The following is a 20,773-nucleotide window of genomic DNA, read 5'->3' as shown; positions in this document are numbered from 1 at the left end:
GGGTTTTCAGCTCTAAGAATAGAGTTCCAGTTCCTTTGTGGGGGCAGGGATCCTCCGTTCCCAGCCTCTGCTCCCCATTGCCTCTTACCCCCAATGAAGGGAAAAGGTTTAGGGAATGGGCCTGGGTAGCATCATTCCCAGCATGACAGTGAGGGGAAGGAAAGACACTCCCGCAGGGGTATTTTGCTTAAAATTGGCTGAAATCCCCCCCCACACAATCCCTCAACCCCCCCCCCTCCCCAGTTTGTACCCCGGGGGACTTGGTATAACCCTATATAAGAATGATAACTCCCTCAAAAAAATCCAAGACCTCCTCACAACTGTGAAATCTATGGGCTTAACCCACCAGTATATAATCACAAGGCTGACAGTCTTTCTTCAGATCACCAAGATCCTTTTAAGTCTTCTTCTGAACAATCCTCCACAAGGAAGACCTTCAAATCAGACCATCACTTCTCCTTCTCCTCAAACAACTCTCAACTGTCCTCTCAGCAAAAAATAATTCAAGAGTCAATGAAACTGTTTCGAAATCTGCAGCCGCTTCCTTCTTATCACTCCCTGCCATTTCCGTCAACATCTTTCTGCATGGGAGGAGATAAGATCAGACTGCTGGGTTCTAACTATCCTAAGGATAGGGTATACAATAGAGGTCATGCCTTGTCCAGATTCTGTCCCACTCCACCCTCTCCTATCTTTGGTCAGGAGATGGACTGTCTTCTGCAAAAACAGATAGTACTTGTACCTTGCTCTCAGTGTGGTTAGGGCTTCTGCTCTCCATAATTCAGCATCCCAAAGAAAGATGGGGCCTCCCCCCTTACTATATCTAAGGGGTGTCAACAGATACATTGATGCTAAGAAGTTCCAAATGGTGACCCTAACTACCGTCTTCCTCCTCCTCTCTCTGGGAGCATGGATTGTGTCTAATGACTTTCGGGACACCTACTTCCATATTGCCATCAGACTACAGCACCACAGTGTATTTTTTCCCAAGTTAATTAGTGAAACACCCCCAGAATATTTTAGAAATTTTGGCAGAATTTAAACTGAAGGAAGAAGAAATTTAAGGTGCCCTTTGTTTGCAGGAAAAAGGCTCCTAAACACTTTTACATCAAGACAGATTTTTAAAACTTCTATAACTTAGCTGTACAACAGCAAATTTTGCTGAATGTTGTCCAGTCCACTCCTTGTCAAATTCTTTGTACCACATTTCAATCTCATGTGACAGATTGTCTATATTTTATAACCAATATAATTATTTAATGTTAGAATAGTAGAAGGGTTAACCAACATGTTTTAAGTTATGGAATCCCCTCTGCAGCTGTATAATAAATAGAGTCAAATTTTGTCTCAAAGAGACTGATTTCCCTTCAAGGTCAGGAAAAGGCGGAAAACTGATTAGAATTCCTGTGGTGAGAGGTGCAGAAGCAAGTCTTTTTCACTGAATTCTCTATGGAATTTGCCCTGCAAAGGAGACAACCATTTTACCTTAGTAAATCAGGTGAAAGAGGCTGTGTTTTTCTTTAACACCCATGGATTGTTTTCTTATTTTATAACACCATGAAATGCTCTAATATATATAAAAATACAGTATCTACAATCATGTTTCCGATATCAAGGTTCAGAGAGTACTCTTCCAAAGTTCCATTATCATAAAACATTTTGTAGTCTCAAAACAATTTTGAGTTGTTACATATAAAACAGTTGTCTGTTGTAAATGAATTTAATAAGCACCCAAGTTAATGATAACAAAAAAAGGAACTAAAATATTTGATTAGGGAAAAAGATCCAGTGTGGTTCAAATATTATGTTCAAACAAATTCAAAGCCCTGTGTGGAATTCTTTTTGATTGGAGTAATATTTGAAAAATGTTAAAGATAATACAAGCATGCAACCATGTATTCATTGTCCATCTTCTGTGCAATCCCATATGGGACTGTGCACACACAGGCCTGCTGATATGGCAAGGTTTCAAAGCTAAAATCTTCTAGGGAGCGCTCGCCTACCCAGTGCGCTTGTGCGGCGTTTCCCGCCGAACACGCCACTGGGAGGCGGTGCCCCTTCCACTCACAGTTTGTTCGCCACTGGCTAGGAAGGTTCAAGATTTTCGTCTGCTTTGTTCTGAAAGTGAAAGTAAAGTAAAGATAAGTGTTAGAATGGCTGATAAAGCATTATTTAAATGCTGTTCTACTTGGTCTACTAAAATGACTAGAATGGATGGTCATTCTGTCTGTCTGGAGTGCTTAGGGGAAGCGCATAATGTTCAGACTTGTGAACATTGCCACAAATTCACCCTGAAGGCACAAGTCAAGAGGGCCACTAGGCTAAAGGCACTTCTCTGGGAGAAAGCTATGAGAGCCTCTGATATTCCAAAGACCGCTTTCCCTTCAGCAGGTAGCAGAGACCAGGTGGTCCCACAAGCGCAGACTTCAATCTCGAAAATCACATCTCCCGCTCAGAGTCAATGCCCCTTGAGCCACTTGACTGTTTCGGTTCCAATGACCTCGGATCCGTCTCATGCTCGACACTGATCACTTGAGACTCAAAGCCTCACTGGGGTCCCTCGGATCTGACATCCTCCTACTAAGTCGCCTTCAAGATCGGAGCCTTCACCGGCTCCGATAATGAAGTCGAAAAAGAAGTGCACGGAGTCGACTTCTACCAGACTGCTGTCAGATCCAAAGAGCTCGACTTCAAAGGACACGGACCTGAGATTGGGCGGTCTTTAGTGGACAGTCATAAGTAGTTCCTTGAAAATTTGGTGAAGTTTGCCTGAAAAATGCTCCCCAATCCACCATCCTGGGTAGCCCCCCCAATAGTTTTCCCCATAGAGAATAATGGCCAGATAAATCCGGGATTCTCAAATCTTGTCGAATTAGATCACAGAATCTTTCCTGATTTCAGGGATCCCAGAGTTTTTTTGGATCCTTGAAACCCAAATCTGGATTTCCTGGAATTTTTTGGGTGCACATCCCTAGTGAGGAAATACCTAGTGAGGTAAATGTTGAATAGTCTCATGGATCGGTGGTGTGAAGTATTATTTGCACAGTGAACATCCTCCTTTTCTCTCTCTCTGCAGGTGAAGCTGAGCAGGAGCTCGGGCCCCCTCCATCTGTAGATGAGGCAGCAAATACACTCATGACTCGCCTAGGCTTCCTCCTGGGAGAGAAAGTGACTGAGGTGCAAGCAGGGCAGCAGTACAGCATGGAAGTGCATGAGGACAATCAGGTGGGTTCCTTACCTTCTGCCGAATGGTGGTGATTTCATAGTGTCCCAATCCTCCTGACACAGCACTGGGTTTGTACAATGAAGCAATCCCTCATAATTCTAGTTCTGGTTATTCTGTTTCTGAGCAAATGCAGGAAGATCAGGAAAATCCCAGTCCCTTGTAATGTATGATACCCAAACCTGACTGTAGAGCAACCACCAGCTACATTGCAGCTTGCTTCTGTTTTTCTCAAGTAGCAAGTGACTCAGCTACATAAATGTAGCTGGAGTTTGTCTAATATTCCCTGCACGAACACCAAGTAGGCTGAAGTTTCTGTTTTTAGATCCTTGCTTGTTCATGTGTGCATATACAATATATGTTATATGTATATATGTGCGTATGATGTATGTGCCTGCAGCAGGCTAAGTCTATCAGTGGCTATTAGTCAGAATAAAAATGTGTTCCCCATGTTCAGAGGCAGTAAACTCTCTGAATACTGGCATTAGCGGTGAAAACAAGGAGAACCTTGGGGCTCTGTTCCGTGCTTGTAAGCTGTCTGATTGGCCACAGTAGGAAACAGGAAGTTGGACTGGATTAACCATTGGTCTGATCCAGCTGGTATGAATGTCAAAGTCCTTCAGTATTATTTGTCTAGCGACTCCAAAAGCAACACTGAGACCAGCTGAATCAGTTCATCCAGCGCGACTGGTGCAATAGAAACTCATGTTGTGAGCTCAATATCATGCATATGCACCAGAAATCCAGTGACTATCATACGGGGCACTAGTGAAGAAGACTTCTCTGACCACCAAGTGTTGATTGGTGCTGAATCTAGAAACCTAGCAGATAAAATGATGATAAACAACCCCTTCTGCCTCATCCTCCCAGCTCACGCGAGAAAAATCTGAAACCTTTAAAAAAAGAGACGGGGTGGGGGTGGGGATGGAGGGTTAAAAACCAAAGAGCTGTTGTCTGCACATACAGCTGCACAGTGCTGTGGGTGGGGGAGCTGGTGGCAGTGGTGCTGTCCAGAAGTGAAGACACCTCTGCTCCTGACCTCACCTGCTCTGGTAGGTCCTGTGGGGCCAGCTGCAGCAGCCTCAGTGTCAGGCATCCTGCCATGGCTGCTACCAAAACTGGTTGGCTGTTTGTGATTGCTGCCACTCTCAAGCAGCCTTCTCCAAGATGCCACTGAAGATGGGCAGCCTTCTGTGGCTGCTCCTGATGCCAGGTGGTCTTCTCCTGTTACTCAGTCACAAGAGGCCAGTGCAGCCCTGTCAAGGGAGGCAGTGGTGGTAGGGCACAGTGGATGGGTCTGAGGGTACTCTGGCCAGGAAAGTGGGACACGGCTGATGGGAACGGCAGGTCAGGGAAAGCAGGCCATGAGAACCTTGTTCCTCAGCAGCTGCAGGCTGGCCCCACAAGCCAGGATGACCCAGTAGCAGGCAGGATCCAAGTAAGTGATAGGGAGAGAGAAAGAGAGAGGAGTGGGGGTGGGGAGAGGGGAGAGAGTATGTAATAGAGGTGGGGAAGGGAGAAAGAGAAAAGGAGTGAGAGTAGGCTTTGTGGGGAGAGAGACAGAAAGAGAGGAGCAGTGACAGTAGGCATGAGAGGGACAGAAAAAAAGTGACAGTGGGTGTGGGGGAGGGAGAAGGATTGAGATAAACAGAGAGAGTAGGACAAAGAGTGAGGGGAGGATGAAAGAGAGAGAGAGAGAGAGTAATAGAAAGGGTAGTGGGAGAGGGAACTAAGTAAATGGGATGGCTGCTTCTGGAATTTCTTTTGGGTCTCCACTTGTTAACTACTAAAACTAATCAAGTCTTGTAGAGATGATAAAGGCCATGCAGAGATATTAGTTGTTCAGCTTCTTGTCAACTAATCTAGTTAATTTATAAAGTTCATCAACTTTATACGCACGTGACATGTGGAAGTAATGGACAATTTACCAAGGTGATCAAAGTGAATAGAGGTGTCCTACAAGGTTGTTTTTTGGCTCCCTTCCTTTTGAATCTGTATATAAATGTTCATGTTCTTTCTCATGAACTCTTCCACTCTCTTCACCTGTCTCAAACACCTGTTTAAGTTTGTTTTCTGCTAATGACACTTTGTTGGTATCTTGGTCTTGCCTTGGTTTAAGTTATTTACTGAACTCTTTTGCACTCTATTGCTCCCAGGAGTTTTTAGATGTATATTGTCAAAATACTAAAATTTTAGCGTTCTCTAAAGGTACTCCACTACACCTTCTATCTTGTTTTATGAAAGGCCACCCACTTAAACAGATGAACAAATTTCATTATCTGGATATTCTTTCTTAAAACTGGTCTTGGACAAGATATATTAATGCTCCTAAGAATTAGCTTGTGCATTCTTTAGCCCTTTTATGATTTTTTCGAACCTCAGGCATTAATTATGTACTAGCTGCCATTCAGCCTTTTCAGACTAAGGTTGTTCCATTATTATTTTATGGTATACCCCTGGCTATAGCCAAGGTTAATGAAAATTATGATTCTCTCTTAGTTCTTTTTTTACATTTAATGTCAAATTTACCAATGTGTACTTCTGGTCCTGCAAATCATTTGGAATTTGCTAAACCATCTCTTGAGGCTAAGGCTTGGGTAGCAACTTCCTTCTTTAAATTAAAATCTTATGTTCCCCAGAAGGGTTTTATCAACTTGCTAATGATGGTTTCCGAAGTACATGGGTAAAATTGGTTGTTGATAAGTAGAGAAATTGTGTTTTTCTTTTTGAGTTTTTTAAGCAAATGGAATATACCTCTGCGTGTAAATTGATTAAATCCCATATTCTATGTTTTGATAAATAGAGCACTTGTTGTGGAGTCTCGAGGGTGTGCTGCTTGTGCTATTTATGTCTTCTGATTCCAAAGATTCTACCTGCTTATTTTAAAGCTCCTAACTGTCCCCAAAGATTGAATCTTATTTTCCAAAACAAGATTAAGTGCATTGTTGCTAGGAGAATTATAGGTAGGTTGCAGGGATTCCATTTTCTGGGTGGCTGATTGTAAACCTGTAAAACTAGATACTTTGGCATTTTTTCATTGATTGTAACAAATATAGCACTGCCGAAGATAAGTAGATCATGGTCTATATCCAAAAACGGACTCCAACTTCACAGTTGGAGATTGTAGCTTTTAGCCAACATTGATCTCCAGGTTACTGTTGCAGTGGTAAAATTTCTGTCTGTGGCATTTAAATAATTATATTGTACTAGCAACCAAGCCCATTGTAAAAACAACGGGCTCTAGAAAACGGCCTCTGGAGGGCCAGGCTGCCATGTCAGACCTTCCTGGGCCTCCAGAGGGCCGCGTCAGTGAGCCAGGCCTTCCTGCCACCATGCTGGGTCTTCCTGGGCTTCCGGAGGGCCAAGCCACCTTACCAGGCCTTCCCACTGCCATGCTGGGCCTTCCCAGGCCTCCAGAGGTCTGGTGCCGCACCCCTCCCAAGGCGCCATAGCAACAGAGAAGGCCGCCACACTGGCGTCGTCCTCTAGAGGCCTCCTTGGGAGGGCTGCTTCTCCAGGCTTATCCTGGCGCAGGTACAGTGTTACAAATGACTCACTGCACCTGCACCAGGATAAAAAGTGAGTCATCAGCAACACGGGTTGCCTTTTATATATTAGGATAATGTAAATATTGTACTTATAATTATATATTCTATATTTTTCTATTGTTTGCTTATAATCTATTGGTCTGTGAGCATTAATAATAAAAGAATGGAATGGAAATAGCTATTATTTGGTGAAGCCTCCAGAGTGGGAGATGCATTAGTCTGTTGCAACAAAATTGAACAGCATCCCATGAGGATGGCCTTGTCAGAGTAATATTCCCCATCCGATTGAAATCTGCCATGTATATAGGGAGAATCCTGAAAGTAGCCTTTATGTTCCACTGAACCTAATGATGCTTTTGCTCCACATTGCCTAACCATCACAATAGAGCAATATGTGTATGAATAAAGAAACATAAAACATAAAAACTTAGAGCTGGGATGAACACCAAGGATCATCTAGTCCAACCCCATGTGCAATGCAGGAAATTCACAGCAATCGCAAAGACTCAGTGCTCAGAGGAAGGCAAAAAAAAAATGTTCAAAATCCTTGGTCGGTCTAACTTGGAAGAAAATTCCTTCTTGATGGCAAAGTGGCAATTGGCACATAAGAAAGGGTCACAAGAACCAAGCACTGCCCTTCCTCTCATAATCTGCCTAAATTCATACTGAGTCATAGAAAGCATTGCTGGCAGGTGGCCATCTAGCCTCTGCTTAAAAGACTCCAGAGAGCCCACCACCTCCTGAGGAAGCCTGTTCCACTGAGGAAACACTCCAACAGAAAGTTCTTCTTTATGTTTAGCCAAAAACCTCTTTTGGTTTAATTTTAACCCCTTGGTTCTGGTCTGATCCTCCGAGGCAACAGAAAATAACTGTGCTCTGTCCTCTTAGTGACATTCCTTCAAATACTTGGAAGATGGCTGTCATCTCACATGTTCCAACTTGTAAACATCCTTATTTAACTGTGGTGCCCAAAACTGAACTTCGTACTCCAAGTGAAGTCTAACCAGAGCAGAGTACAGGTGACCTGAACACTATACTTCTGTTGATGCATCCCAAAATTACATTCACCTTTTTAGCTGCTGCATCACATTGCTGAATCATGTTCAGCATATAATCTACTTTGACTCCTAGATCTTTTATACATGTAGTACTATCAAGACAAGTCTCACTCATCCTATAATTATGCATTTTTTTCTCCCTAATGGTAGAATTTTACATTTGTCACAATTGAAATTCATTTTGTTAGTTTTGGCCCCATTTTCAAGCCTGAATCATCCAGAATCTTGTTTCTATCTTCTACTCTATTAGCTACTCCTTGCAATTTAGTATTATCTGGAAATTTAATGAGCATCCCCTCTATTCTTTCATCCAGGTCACTTACAGAGATATTGAACAACACAGAGCCCAGGACAGATACATGAGTTACTGCTCTTGTCATTCCTCTCTAAAAGACAGAGGAACCATTTACAAGTGCTCTTTGGGTACAATCTATTAACCAATTACAAATCCACCTAACAGTAGCAGCATCCAACCACATTTTACTAACTTGTCAACAAGAATATCATGTAGAACCTTATCAAAAATGTTACTGAAATAAAATAAACTTATGTCCACAGCATTTCCTTGATCCACCAAAAGGTTAATTAGCAAAGAAGGAGATAAGGTTAGTCTGACCTGACTTGTTCTTGAGGAACCCCTGCTGGTTCTTAGTAATCACAGCCTTCTTTTCCAAAGGCTGAAGGACTATTTAATTATTTGTTCTAGAACCTTTCCAGTATGGACATCAAGCCGACAGGTCAATAGTTAACCTGAATTCTTTTTTCCCCCCTTCTTGAAGATGGGGACAACATTTGCCTGCCTCCAGTCTTCTGGCTTCTCACCTGTGCTTTAAGAATTCTCAAAGATTATAGACAGAGGCTCCAAAATTGTACGTGCATTCAAACATGCAACTTTTGAGAGTCACATTCTCTGCTTTGCACTGTGTACATTGGTGTTCACCTTTTAACTGTTGCAAGAATGTGTGGAGCAAGAGCGAGAGAGTGATAACTGTTGCTTTAAAAGTGGGACATGGGAGTGGAGTCTGAAAGAGTGAGCAGCCCTGACTAAAATTGTACAGTTGGTGGGACATTAATTTATTTTTATCATTTATGCTCCACATCTCAGTTTTGCTCCTGGGGTGGCTTTCAGAGAATGGACATGACCTGGTTACAGTGGAACTGAATCTTCCTGCTGTTCTGGCTGATGCTGAGGAGAGTGAGCTTGTCCCTGCTCCATATTGTATTGTTGGCTACTAATGTAGTCCAAGAAGGCAATCAGGCAGGAGCCTGGTTTTCTTTCTGTCTCTTCAATTAAATTACTCTTAAGAAGAGGTAATGGGCAATCAGTTTAGCAATATTTCTTGTTCTTTTGGAATCATTTGTGAGTCTGAATGCATGTGTGTTTGTGTGTGTGTATACCCAGTATTGCTTTCTTCTCTTCTCTGGATGCCTTTGCCCTTTCTTGGCTCACTCCTCCTTGCTTACAAGCCACCCTGAGTTTCCTGTGCGAGCTCCTGTTCCATCCTCTAGCTTAGACCCCAGTGACAAATGACTCAGCCAAATCACCAGTATCACCAGTCACTCACCCACTACTTAAAAAAAAATGCTAGACAAAAATAACATGGCCATTTATCTCCCAGTTCCTAATATGTCCTTTCTAGGCAGAGTGATTGGGAGAGCAGTAGCAGACCAACTCCAGGTCTTCTTGGATAACTGTTGTGCTCTAGACCCTTATCATTCTGTTTCAGGCCAGACTATGGGACGAGATGTCTCTGGTGGCTTTGATGAACTCCATATGAATGTAAACAAAGGCCACACTTTTTTCTTGCTCCTCCTGGATCTACCTGCAGCTTACGATATTTGTAGCTGCATGCCATCCTGTTGAGGCATTTGGAGGCAGAAGTAGGTTTCAGTGGACGTACCTTGAATTGGTTTAAATTGTTCCCCAGATAACAAATTCAGAGGATGTCTGTTGGAGACCAGTTATCTTCAATGTGGGAATTATCTTGCTGGGCTCCACAGGGCACAATCATCTTAGTCCTCCATATTATTCAACTCTATGTAAAGCCTTTAGGAGAAATCATTTGTAACTATAAAATAGGATGTTGTCAGTATGCAGATGACACCCAAATCTCACTATCCAAATCTTTTGGTGATGCAGTAGGAGTTCTGAACGACTCCCTGACAGCTGTGGTCAGATGGCTGAAAGCGAACAAATTGAAACTGAACCCAGACAAGACAACTGATGCTGGTTTGCAAGGCATTGGAGGACACTGTGCTAGCCACTTTAGAATGGGGTTCTGTTGATCCTTGCAGACTCAAGTTAAGAGCCTAAGGGTTATACCGGATCCAGCATTGCTCTTGGAGAAGCAAGTTAATGCAGCTGTAAAAAGGCCTTCTTCCAACTCAGTCTAGCTTGGAAGATGGCCCTTACTTTGACAGTGCCGCTTTGGCCACCTGGATTCATGCCGTGGTAACATTAAGACTATACTATTGTAGAACAGCAGAATTTGAATCCAGTGGCACCTTAGAAACCAACAAGATTTTCATGGTGTAAGCTTTTGAGAATCAGAGGTCTCTTCTTCAGACATGAGTAGGAATGGATATCCCTATGCCTTTATATCTCAGCCAGAAGGTGGCTGCGGTGTTACAAGGGAAGGTATCAGGATGTAAAGGTTTGATGCAGCTTGTTTTGAGAGGAGGGGTGTAGCAAAGGAAAATGTCAAGATGTAAAGATACAGTCATACAACGCAGCTTAATTAGAGCAGAACTTAGCATCTGTAGTGAGATAAGACTCTCAAGTCTTTATTCAGCCTGGGGTGGGGGTTTTTTGTCCCATTATTCTGAACTTGTGAATGAACTCCCTTTCAGCAATCACACTTGCAATCTTCCCTTGAAGTTTCTCTGTTTGAGGAGAAACATCCTGGAAGAGTAAAAGGTACTCCTATTGATTTTTGAGTCTTGTGATTTCTAATGTCAGATTTATGTCCATTTTTTCTTTTGTGTAGGGACTGACCTGTTTGTCCAGTGTATAGAACAGCATTGCTGATTCTTGATAGCATATATAACATTGGAAGATAAACAAGTGAATGAACCTAAGATGGTATAACTGGTGTTAAATCCAGTGATCGTGCCATAGGCGTAATTATGGGGCAGAGTTGGCATCTTGGTTTATTGCAGGCTCTGATCCCGGAGTCTGTGTCAGTGTTGGGAGGTACATTTTTATAAGTGAAAGTTGTTTAAGGTTAGGGGGCTGTTTGTGAGCAAGAAAAGGTTTGCCTTCCAGCGCTTGGGGGAGAAGAGTGACATTGTCCAGCATAGGTTGCAAGTCACTGAAGATGCATTGAATAGTTTGAGCTGAGAGCTGTATGTGACCACCACTGATGTTCTGTTGTTGTTTCGGTTGGGTCTATCTTGTAGCAGGTTATTCCTCGGTACCATTCTGGAAAATCATGCTGTTCTACTGCAGAGCCACCTAAAACTATACTATTGTAATGCATTCTACATTTGTCTCCCCTTTAAGTCAACTCAGAGACTCCAGTTGGTACAGAGCACTAAAGCTTGGTTATTATCAGGAACTAAGCATAGCATGCATATTATTTCCACGTGGCTGTCATTCTGTTGGCGACCCATCAGTTATTGGGCTCAATTCAGGGGTTTGGCTGTCACATACAAAGCTCTTCCTGGCCTTGGCTCCTTATATCTGCAGGACCACATCTTTCCCTATGCTTCTCCATAGCAGCTTCACTCATTTGAAGGCGCCTTCTGCAGATGTCACCTCGTAAATAGGCAGAATCAAGAACTGCCCACACATGCACATCCTCTCTTGCGGCCCCCCTCCTTATGAAATGGCCTACCTGATGAAGTTAGGAAGGCGTTTTCTCACTTGGCTTTCCACAGGCTGTTAAAAACTGAATTGTTCAGGAGGGCTTTTTTACATGAGTAGGAGGGCTGTATTGTAATGATTCAAAGAGATGTATGAGTAAATAGGGTCTATAGACTATATTACTATGTACTGTCTGTTGCTTTAAGTATGTTCCTGCTGGGAGGTTTCTACAGTGTTTAATATGTCATATTTAACTATACTTTGTTTCAGCATAGTTGCTGTTCTGTATTGGATTTATGCTTGCTGTCAAATTTCTCTTCCATTTGCCCTTTCAATATTGAGGTCAATTTGTCCATTTCTGCACTCTCCATAATCTTCACCACTAGTTCTTCTTGAGTAGGCATTATTTGACGTTTCCAATAATATGCTAATAGAATTCTAGCTGCCATTATTGCATGTATTATAAAATATTTCTCAAGGTCTTTTCACCCAGACCGTCCTGGCCCTACAGCCTTTGGAAGACCGCAGGGTATTCTAAACATTGCAGTGGTATTCTGGTTCTAAACCTGCATTGCTTCCTCCACAGTGTACAGGGCACTCCAGGAGGATCTTGTATTTCTGTTCACTCACCCAGCTCTGGACTTACTTGTAGCCAAGTAACAGGGCCTCATTCTGCCACAGTTGACAAGAGGGATACGCATTGAATGGGCTAAGGAGGAAGTTGTATTCCTCCAGAGTTCTGACATTCTGAGTGGCAAAATGCCAGGTCATTGTGGGTTGCAATCAAATGTTCCTATGGAAACAGATGGCTAGTTATTTAGAGTTCCTGGCAGAGGACAAGAAAAAAATTGGCAAAAATAATTCATGCTAAAGGCATAAAGCTAGCTGAGCTTAACAGATTAACATGGCCAAACACATTACTGACTGCTCCAGTTGCTCCTTACTGTCTTCTTTTATTTTCTGATGACATGCCTGGCTTAGGTCAGTTATGTTGCCTGATAAAACCAGGTCCAGGTTTGAAGATTCCCTTTCAAGAGCAAAGACCTCTTTAGCAGTCAAAACTGATAATTCCCTAGTTAAGGTACAGAAGAACAAGATCACTGCTTAGTAAACAGTGATTAAATGTGCAGGCCCTATACTCTATGAGCCAGGATATTTCTCAAGACACCAAGTGCAACTTCAGTAATGGCCCTCCCCATTACTGCACTTCAGATAGCAAGACCAAACAGGTGTGGTATGTTTCCAGATATCCGGATCAAAAGTATTCAAAATATAAGGAAGTTTAATAAATAAAAAGAATACACATGGTCTGTTCAAGCATGAGCAAAGGTACAAAGAAAAGATGGAAAACACACAGTTCCCTTTCCCTATGCTCAGGAATAGTATTATTTGGTTTCAGTAGTTTAGAGTCCAGCATTACCTTAGTTTTCATGGTTTGTATGCTGTAAACTGCCTCGAGCACTAAATATGGTGGAAAGGCAGTATATCAGTTAAATAAACCAACCAATAAATAAGTAAATGGTTTGCGACTTCTCCCCATTGTCCCTTATTACATGGAGAAAATGGAATCTCTAGGTAAAAGTTCAGTCCTTCATGGCTTGTACTTTCCCGGTCAGAAACTGGAAGCTAAGAGAACAGCTTCTCTGTGTCAAGAGAATTTATAATCTGTCTTTCCTCTTCCTCCCTTGGGATGGCCTTACAATCCCTTCCTGTCCTGAAGGAAGAGTTTTCGTTCTATCATATTAGTCTTCCCAGCTTTATGACTCTAGGTGTGACTCTTAGTTGTGAGTGAGACCCTGGGCTGGCTTTGTTCTGCCAGCTGGGGTCCATCCGCTATTCTATAGTACTGGCTTGCTGTTGTGCTGGGGTGTGATTCCTCCTGCCACCTGCATTGCTTCTGTATACCTGTTTCTGCATTGCTTCTGTATACCTGTTTCTGACTCCCAAGAGGCCACTTTCTTTCTCTGGCCCAAATTAATGTATTTTGAGGTGAGAGGCATTTAACGATATTTGTTTTAGAGACTTGAGAAGGGGTCTGTTGATTTTGATACAGTTCTTCTCTTGATGGGTTGAGCCAGTGTGGTGTAGTGGTTAAATTAGGATCTGGGTGGTCCTGGTTAAATTCTCCACTCTGCCATGGAAGCTCGCTGGGAGACCTTGGGCCAGTCACACTGTCTCAGTGTAACCTACCTCACAGGGTTTGTTGTGAAGAAAAAATGGAGGAGAGAAGAATGATGTAAACTGTTTTGAGTCCCCATTGTGGAGAAAGGCGGGGTATAAATGAGTAAAATAAAATAAAATGGGCTTATTTTTGCTATCAGGCTCTCTTGTGAGCTAGCAAAGGTACCTTGCCTGCAATTGGTCTTTGTGTTCTACCACACCCCAAGCATCCTCCATTGCCTTCCTCAGGAGTGTGTCACTGTTGGATATCTTTAGAGCTGTCTCATGGTCCTTAGCCTTGACATTCACCAGGCATTACTTCATAGATTTGTACTCAAGAAGGGAAACAGCTGTTGGGAGAGCTGTCCTATGTAGTCTCTCACTGAGAGCTCCAGGGCATGGGAGCTTAGCTGTTTCCCGCTGTGGTACTACACAGAAAACATGACAATGAAAACCCCTTTGTGGTAGAGCTGTAATTGAAACTTGACCTCATTTTGTTTTTAGTTGTGATTTTTATTCCTCTATAAGAGCTAAATTTATACTGCCGTTGTTGAGCAGGTTTCCTTGCTGTTCCAGTGATTTTCGTTTGCTGTATCTTTTGTATCTTTTTGCAGTAATGATAGATGTGTCAGTCCATGGTCAAGTTTATATTTTGTGCCCTTAGAATAAGGTAGGCACTTTTTAAAAATGTCGCTGGGATCAAGTTTTAGTGGGCTGTTGATTTTATTTATTTCTCCAAGGTGCCTTGGGGCATATATGCATTCTCTGCCTGAAACAGGAACAAGACAATGCAAACGGGGGCCGTTCCCACACGGCTTACCTGAACCCGGAACGCTGCGCAGCATGCCAAAAAAACCTGCGGAAGATCGCGTTTTCTCTCACGAGTTTTGTGCGATGTTGCACAACTCGCAAGAGAAAACGCATTCTACCGTGGTTTTTTCCGGCATGCTGTGCAGCGTTCCGTGTCCAGGTAAGCTGTGTGGGAACGGCCAAGATCATGCTTCTCTGTGACTGTTGTTCATCAAGTGGTCTTCTGTGCAGGCACACGTTCCCATTCTCCTTTCCTCGTTTCATGCATCTTGTGAGCTCCTCAGTGCTGAGAGGAAAACCGAGGGCAGGATCGCTTTTCCTCCATGGTCACTTGTCCATTTTGGGGGGAAACTCCAGAATGCAGGCTGGGGAGGGGTGTGCATTTCTTGTGCTATCGAAAGCACTAGAGAGATTTAGAGCCTCCATCTTGCAGCTGGCCTATTCATGCACAGTCCCAGTATGCACCTGTACAGAAGAACACTCAATGAACAACAATCACAAGTCAGCACAACCCTGTTTGATTTGTTACATTCTGTCCAAAAAGTCTGTGTGAGTTTATTTTGTAGGAAAGACCTGAATGTAAGTGTGATGTGGTAGCGAAAAAGGCAAATCAGATTTTGGGCTGAATCAACAGTCGTGTCCAGATCACACAAAGTGATGGTATTAGGAGTGTGCAATTTGAGTTTCCAATTGGGGATAAATACCCGAATCGGACTCAATTTGTAAAGATTCGAGATTTCTGAATTGGGCCCAGCATGCTGACCCCGATTCGGAAATTCCGAATGAAAGCTTCCCAAAGCGATTCAGGTCGCTTTCAAACCTTGTGGCTGGCTCCAGCTGACTGGTGAGGGGATGCCCCCTGCCAGCCAGCTGAAGTTTAAAGGGACAAGCGGCACAGAAAGGGCTCTTCAAACTTCAGCTGGTCGGCGGGGAAATCCCCCCCTGCAGGCCAGCTGAAGTGCAGGAAGGACCCTTTCTGTGTCTCTTGCAAGGGGCACAGAAAGGGTTATTTAAACTTCAGCTGGCCAGCGCAGGAAGCCCCCCCCCCCGTGGGCCAGTTGACGCAGCCCTTGCTTATTTCACCTGATGGGAGGGGGAAGAGGGAACCCCCTCATCCCATCAGGTGAAATAAGTGGTGGGGTGGGAAGTTTTGATGTGCTCCGAATCTTCACGGAGCATACTGAAGCGGAGCAATAAGCAGTTTCTGAAGCAGCTTGCTGTTTCCGAAATCACTTATTTCCGATTCCTTATAGCTTTAGAATTTCCAGAGTGGGAAAACCAAATCTTTCTGTCCCTGCACACCCCTAGATGGTATCACTTTGCTCTAGATAGACCTACTTTGGAGTACTGTGTTCTTTTAAGAAGGATGTTGATAAGCTGGAACATGTTCAAAGGAGAGCAACAAAGAGGGTTGGGGATAGGGCTGCTGAGAGCCACCATGGGTTCTTGAACAAAGATTCCATCTGGGCCCTCCATGTGACCCTTGTTGTTGGCTTCCTGTAATCATGAATAGAGTAATATTGTTCATTAGGTAAGAAATGTTAAAGGAAAAGGGACATAGTTATTAAAGAACAGATTTCATTTCACTTATTTATGCAGCACACATGGGCAACAAGGTATGGTGGCAAAAAACCCCTCCACTTCAAATAACAACCAACTAGCACATATCAACATTAAAAAAGAAGAGACAGATTTGAAGAAATCTAGCTCATAGTGCTTTGCAAACTTTTTGCCTTGTAAACAAACAGTTCAATAACACTATCAAAGACAAGTTTTGCGGCAAGCTGGTTCCCTAGTTGTGACGCTTAGTTGTGAGTTGATTGGCTATGTTCTCCCATCTTACGTCTGTCTACGTTTCTATAGCACTGGTTTGCTCTTGTACTGGGGTATGATTCATCTTCTCACTTGTATTTCCTCTGTATACCTGTTTCAAACTGCAAAGAGTCACCTTTTCTGCCTGGCCCTGAGAGGAATGGAGACCCAAATTAATATAACCTTGATATGAATTCTGAGGTGAAAGGCATTTCACCACAGTAGCAATCACCCATAGAACAATGGGCAGACTAAATGAAAAGCTATTAATCTAAAAAGTGTATATTGTGTCGGATAGTGTGTCAGTATCAAATATAATGCAGTTTTAGATGCGTCATAAAATAGCATAGTTGATGTTAATATAAATTTCATCCATTGTTACTTGAAAGAAAAGCAGATTTAGTTTATTTTATATCCAGGTACTGAGTCAAAGAAAAAAAATCATTTTATATCTGTTTAGCTGCAGCAGCATTGTAATAGCCAAGCATATTTGTTGCTGTGTCATGTAGAGTCTCAAATATGAGTCACAGCAGGTGCTTGCATGCCACACTAACGGAGTGAGAAGAGTGATGTCTTCTTTTTTCTCCTTGTGCAGACCTCCGCAGTGTCCCAACGGATAAGTCCCTGTTCCACATTGACCAGCAGTACCGCTTCACCACCAGCTAGTAGTCCCTGCTCTACCCTCCCTCAGGCCAGTACCAAGGATGTCACAGCCAAGGATGACACTTACGGAGCTGTCACCAGCCCAACTTCTACTCTGGAGAGCAGAGACAGTGGCATCATTGGTAAGTCGTATTCCTGGGCACCACCAGAGTCATTTGTATTTGTGGGGCTCCTGAATTTGTTAAAGTTATTTAGACATTAGCTTCTAAGCATTAACAAGCACCTTTAGGACTGCCTTTCCTGTCATTTCTTCTTTGTCACAAACTAATAGGACACCTCCCCCACTTCTGCTCTTTACAAACTTTAGGGTATAGTCTTGCTCTGAAGAAGTTTCTCAGCAGAATCCATCAGAGAACAGCCTTTGGAATGATTAAATTTTAATACAGCCCTTTGGTTCTGGACACTGTGGACTTTGTTATTTCCAAATGGGTTTTGCATCAGAGAATATAATTAAAATTGACTCCAAGGCATTTCAAATTCCTCTGTTGGTCAATTGCGGGGCTTCTTCCCAAAAGCCATCACCTGAGTTTTAGTAGAATTCATGCTTTGGGTTTCTTCTTTTCAGTGTTCACTGAATGTAAGCAACATTCTCTTGCATGGCTCCAATTAAGAAATGCCAAATCAAAGCTGATGGGGGTATCTCCCCCACCGGCCAGCTGAAGTTTAAAGAGCCAAGCGGCACGGAAAGAGCTGAAGCACGGGAAGGGCTCTTTCTGTGATGCTTGCAAAGTGGGGGGTATTCTTTATTTATTTAGAAAATGTGTTACCTCTCCAGAGACCTTCTCAAGGTGGCACCAAGTAAAAGCAACATAATAAAAATCATAAAAACATAAATTATCAATAACATTCGGCCACTTAAAATTATGTATCTGAACAAGCCCTCAGGCTAGAAGCAGACTATGAAAATGTCTAAAATATTAAATCTGAGCACATCTCCCTGATTTCCATCACGCCTCCTGGGATGTAAAGTCCCCCTTAGTTTGTGTCAGAGTTTCAAACCATCATCTAAAAAGGTTACATCTGCAACAGTTGCTTCCTTTGCCATTCAGGCTCTTCTTGTTTGTTTCTTACAGCAACACTGACAAGCTATTCTGAAAATGTAGACCGTGCTAAGTATGGAGGGGAGAGCAGTAAAGAAGTTGGATCAGGAGGAAACTTGAAGCCTTGGCAGTCTCAAAAGTCCAGCATCGACTCTTGTTTATACCGAGTGGATGAAAACATGGCAGCCTCTACTTATAGTTTGAATAAAATCCCTGAAAGGAGCTTAGAGACAGTTTTATCTCAATCAGTCCAATCCATTCCACTGTACCTGATGCCGCGGCCAAACTCTGTAGCAGGTAAGTTGCTCATTTATCCATATGAAAATTCATGAGCTCTCATTAGAATATTGGCATATTAAGTTTATAATGCACACACACACACATACATCTTGTTTTTCTAAAGTGTGCAGACTCTTCAAGCATGTTTTAAAAATGTTTCTAGAGTGGCTGCTTGCTTTGATTGCCATGCAGATCCTGGATCTCTGGCTGCTCTAGTTTCATGGCCCCTGGATCCCCTCTGTCTGAACAATGACTGTTGATTGCTGCTATTTAGTGAAGTACTCATTTCATTGCCATTCAGTATAACTAACATATATTTTTCATTAGCTCATATGCTTGGCTTTGCTGGAAATGCAAATATATTTTGTTGTGTGAAATTAGAAAATGGGGGTGGGGGTGGGGGGCAAACTAATAATACATAAAATCAGAAGAAGAGTCCTTTTTTGATCAGACCAGTACTCCGCCCAGTCCTGCATACTGTGTGACAGTTGCTTTGGAGGGCCAAGTAATCAGAGCACAGAGGCCAAGACCCTCCCCCGCTGATGCCTCCTAGCACTGGTATTCAGATGTTTGCTGCCTGTGTATATGGAGCTCCCTTTAGTTACCATGGCCAGTAGCCATTGATGAACTACTCCATAACTCTGTCTAATTACCTTTTAAATCTGCTTTTGACAGTGGCCATCATGACACCCTCTGGCAGTGAATTCCACATCTTAATCTCTTGTTAGGTAAAGAAGTATTTCCTTTTGTCCACCCTGAATCTACTGCCCATCAGCTTCTTTGGATGCTCTCCTAGTATTTTGAACTGTGACTCACAAAAGGTCATACCCTACCACAAATTTTGTTAGTCTTATAGGTGCTGCTGGACTCTTGCCCTTTTCTACTGCTGCAGACAGACTAACATGGCTACCCATCTTGATCAATTCAAGAAGGTGATTTGTATAGGAGACTACGTATGAGGAAAAATGCTCAGATGTGGGTTTGATCAATTATTTTTTTCTCAATTGACAGCCACTAGCTCAGCCCATTTAGAAGATCTTGCTTACTTGGATGAACAGAGGCATGCTCCCCTACGAACGTCTCTCCGCATGCCTCGCCAGAGCATGGCAGGTGCTCGTGTGCAGCAGGACCTAAGAGGTAAGGATGATGGGTATGTTTCAGAAGTTTTATCTTCAAAACATTTTTTCAGCCCCAATCTTCATCTGATGGAAACCCTGGAAGGAGTGGACAAGTGCTACATGATCTCTCTCTCTCTCTCTCTCTCTCTCTCTCACACACACACACACACGCGCGCGCGCGCGCGCGCGCGCGCACCCACACACACTCACACACACACACTCACACACACACACTCACACACACTCTCACTCACACACACACACACACACACACACACACACACACACACACCCCTGCTTTCCCTAGATGCTTTCACAGGGGTTGGAGAGAATGGCATGCATTACATCCATGGTCTTGGTTTGAAGCAGTCAAGGGAAAGAGGAGGGACAGGGTCCTTTTCGGGACATTTCTGGCTTTTGAGGAAGGACTTATTGGGGCAAGGCCCAGCCACAACCGCTGCTTGACTTGATGCCATATGACTACCGTAACTTACTCAGGCTTGACTGCTTGCTATTGTTCAGTAGCAGCTGCCCCACAAAAACTAGTGTGCTGTACAGGCTAGAGTTTCAGACTAGGATCTGGGAGACCTGTGTTCGAATCCCTGCTCTGCTGTTGAAGTTCACTTGGGTGACCTTGGGCCATTCACACACACTCAGCCTAACCTAGTTTACAGGGTTGTTGTGAGGGTGGAATGGAAGAAAGGTGAATGATTGCTTTGGTTCCCCATTGAGGAGAAAACAAGGTATAAATGAAGTAAATAAAAATGGTGAATAGGTGGCAAATGCAGAGCAGTGGTGGGGAGACAGCCATAGGGGCCATGAGGAGGTGAAGCCTGTCCCCAGGAAAGAGAAGGTATACAGACTGCCTTTGTGAACCAGTTTTTCTTTGGAATAGGTAGGTTCCATTTAACGTGATGGAATTAAAGTCAGAGCACGGCTGCTGTTCTGATCATGCTTGCATAGCTGATTTTATTTTAGGCTAAATATTCACAAGATTGCACTCTGCAGTAAAGTTGATGAATGGTGTCTAGACCCCGGGCCCCGTCTCCCATTCCTGTACTCCTAGAAGCTTCCAAGAGCTCTGGGTGTCTATTTGTTCGAGGCTTTTCAGCCTCTGGGTTTACTCTGAGGGCATGTACTCTTCAGCAAGTAACTGAACACAGGCAGGTCAAATATATTGTAGTTTATTAAAGATAGATTTCAGGAGTGTATGCTGAGCAGGAACCTCTCTTCAAATAGGCATTAAGGTATGGCTAT

At 43.2% G+C, this 20,773-nt stretch overlaps 1 protein-coding gene across 1 annotated transcript in view; it reads left to right on the top strand.

Annotated features, from left to right (window-relative positions):
• Positions 1-20,773, top strand: part of TANC2 (tetratricopeptide repeat, ankyrin repeat and coiled-coil containing 2) — a 246,001-nt gene that overhangs the window by 166,762 nt on the left and 58,466 nt on the right. The window contains exons 6-9 of the mRNA XM_054995523.1: positions 3,077-3,225; positions 17,012-17,201; positions 18,153-18,416; positions 19,410-19,535. Of these exons, the coding sequence (XP_054851498.1) occupies positions 3,077-3,225; positions 17,012-17,201; positions 18,153-18,416; positions 19,410-19,535 (729 nt within the window). The remainder of the gene's footprint in view (positions 1-3,076; positions 3,226-17,011; positions 17,202-18,152; positions 18,417-19,409; positions 19,536-20,773) is intronic.

Source organism: Eublepharis macularius, chromosome 12 (assembly GCF_028583425.1).
Source record: "Eublepharis macularius isolate TG4126 chromosome 12, MPM_Emac_v1.0, whole genome shotgun sequence".
In the NCBI taxonomy this organism is placed as follows: Eukaryota; Metazoa; Chordata; class Lepidosauria; order Squamata; family Eublepharidae; genus Eublepharis; species Eublepharis macularius.
This window is presented reverse-complemented; position numbering and strand designations above follow the sequence as displayed.